This window comes from Penaeus monodon, chromosome 36, assembly GCF_015228065.2.
Source record: "Penaeus monodon isolate SGIC_2016 chromosome 36, NSTDA_Pmon_1, whole genome shotgun sequence".
NCBI lineage: Eukaryota > Metazoa > Arthropoda > Malacostraca > Decapoda > Penaeidae > Penaeus > Penaeus monodon.
Genome location: NC_051421.1, coordinates 29,647,948 through 29,650,447, shown reverse-complemented (window position 1 = coordinate 29,650,447; position 2,500 = coordinate 29,647,948). Strand labels below are relative to the sequence as shown.

Here is a 2,500-nt window from a genome sequence, read left to right as displayed (position 1 = left end):
AAACAATCGAACACCACAATCGTGACGACAAAAATACCAGGATAACAACAAAACATTATGGTAATTTACAACATTCATTGAGAGAGAACAATGATGCATTTATATTTCCTCCATAGAAATTATAACAGAAGATAACATTATCAAAAAGTTTAGAATACAGAAATAGTTTAGATAATAACACCAGGACAAAAACAAAATCATAATGACAAAAGGAAACAATAGCACAAGCAGAGTAAAAACAAACACCATAACAACCATAAAGATTTAAAAAATAATGACAAAAGAAAACAGAACACCGTAAGGAGAACATCAAACAAATAAAAAATATTCCCGAAATCTTTACATACCCAAAGCACCAACAACAAATAACAACGAAAAACACCAACAACAAACAACGAAAAAACACTTACAACAAACAACGAAAAAACACTTACAACAAACAACGAAATGACACTTAAAACAAACAACAAAAGAAACACTTAAAACAATCAACAAAAATAAACATTACAACAAACAACAACAAATAAACACTTACAAAAAAAATAAAAAAAAAATAAAAAAAAAAAAAAAAAAAAATAAAAAACAATACAGCCCCCTTCCCCCCACCCCCACCCCACCCCCAACAATGTCGAAATGTCAACACGAAATCTAGAACATTTAAAGTGAACGATCTCTCTGCCCTTGAACTCCTGGGGCTTCAGCGAGCATGCCCAGGCGGCGGCACTGCAGCCATGGCACACTAAGGCGTAGGGCCCTCTGAGGCTGGGCCGCGGAATGGCACTGGGAATCAGGATGGTAATAGCAACAGCAAAAAAAAAAATAATAATAATAATGATAATAAAATTAAATAATTAAAAAAATAATAATAATAATAAATAAATTATATATACATAAATATATATATATATATATATATATATATATATATATATATATATTCAGCAACAACAGGAATAGCAATAACAAAAAAGCAACAACAAAAACAAGATGGATAGTAATAACAACAAAATCTGCAACAACAGAAATAATATTAACAAAAAAAATCAGCAACAACAACAAGAATAGTAATAACAAAAAAAAATCTGCAACCACAACAACAACAGGGATAACAAAAAAAATATTGCAACAACAGCAACAATAAAAATAGCAATAAAGGCTCGTAATGAACAAAGGCAGGAACATCTGAAAAGAAATGACAAGCGGAATGAAACAGCCACAATAAGAGAAAAAAAAATCATAATAATAATGAATAAAAATAATAAAAAAAAACGTCCTTCCAAGTGGCTGTCTTTCAATCACATTAAACCAAGGTTCGCACGAACACGCAGACAGACGCGAACGCCAGACAGGGGGAGGAGCGGGGGACGAGACTCTCTGTCTGTCTGTCTGTGTATGTATGAATGTATCTCTCTGTGTATGACTTTGTCTCTCTTTCTCTGTCTCCCTCCCTCCCTCGCTCCCTCCCTCTCCCTCTCCCTCCCCCTCCCTTCCTCCCTCTCCCTTCCCTCCCTCTCCCTCTCCCTCCTCCCTCCCTCTCCCTCCCTCTCCCTCTCCCTCTCCCTCTCTCCCTCTCTCCTCCTGCCCCTGCGTCTATGTCTCCCGCTACCCCAAGGCCGCAAGTGAAACCTGGAGACAAAACAAACTGAGTAAAATGCAAATCCATATCAAATACAAACGCGACGTCTGAGACACCGACCCCGCCAACGGGCATCGCGCTTGTGCCAACTTCAGTGCCGAGGGAGACGAGGCGCATCGCAGCCGGGGAAATGAAAAGGAAAGAAAGAAATAAAGAAAGAAAGAAAGATAGAGAGGAAAGAAGAAACAGATGGCAGCCGGATAGACAAGGAGACACAGAGACAGAAAAAAAAAGCCAGATGGATAGCCGGGAGCATACAGACAGGTTGGGAATGCAAACAAACCGTTTAATAGGGTAAAATGCCGCGGGACACACACACACACACGCACACACACACACACACAACACACACACACACAGCACACACACACACACACACACACACACACACACACACACACACACGCACACGCACACACCCGGAAACGCTCTGCGGACACACAAAGAACTCAAATAACAACACAATGGACCTCTCTACTCATTGCTATACCTCCTATACTGCATCTCTTTTTAATTATTTCAATGACCCTGATATCTTCGTTCGATCTCCTCGCTTCTGTATTTTTTTTTTATCACTGCTTTATCCATTCTGCCCCCACAGTCATTATCATCAACCATGATCGCCAACGTCCGTGTAGGACAGGGCACTTGAAGAAGAAGATTCTGCCCCCACAGTCATCTTCAGTTACCCATTCAGCCCCCACAGTCATCTTCATTACCCATTCTGCCCCCACAGTCATCTTCATTACCCATTCTGCCCCCACAGTCATCTTCATTACCCATTCAGCCCCCCAGTCATCTTCATTACCTATTCTGCCCCCACAGTCATCTTCATTACCCATTCAGCCCCCACAGTCATCTTCA

The 2,500-nt window shown here is 40.1% G+C and overlaps 1 protein-coding gene across 1 annotated transcript in view; it reads left to right on the top strand.

The window, feature by feature from the left end:
• LOC119595620 (collagen alpha-2(V) chain-like) overlaps window positions 1-2,500 on the top strand; it is a 28,811-nt gene that overhangs the window by 17,259 nt on the left and 9,052 nt on the right. Inside the window, exon 3 of the mRNA XM_037944729.1 lies at window positions 2,280-2,500. This exon is cut by the window's right edge and continues 23 nt beyond it. Within this exon, the coding sequence (XP_037800657.1) occupies window positions 2,280-2,500 (221 nt within the window). The remainder of the gene's footprint in view (window positions 1-2,279) is intronic.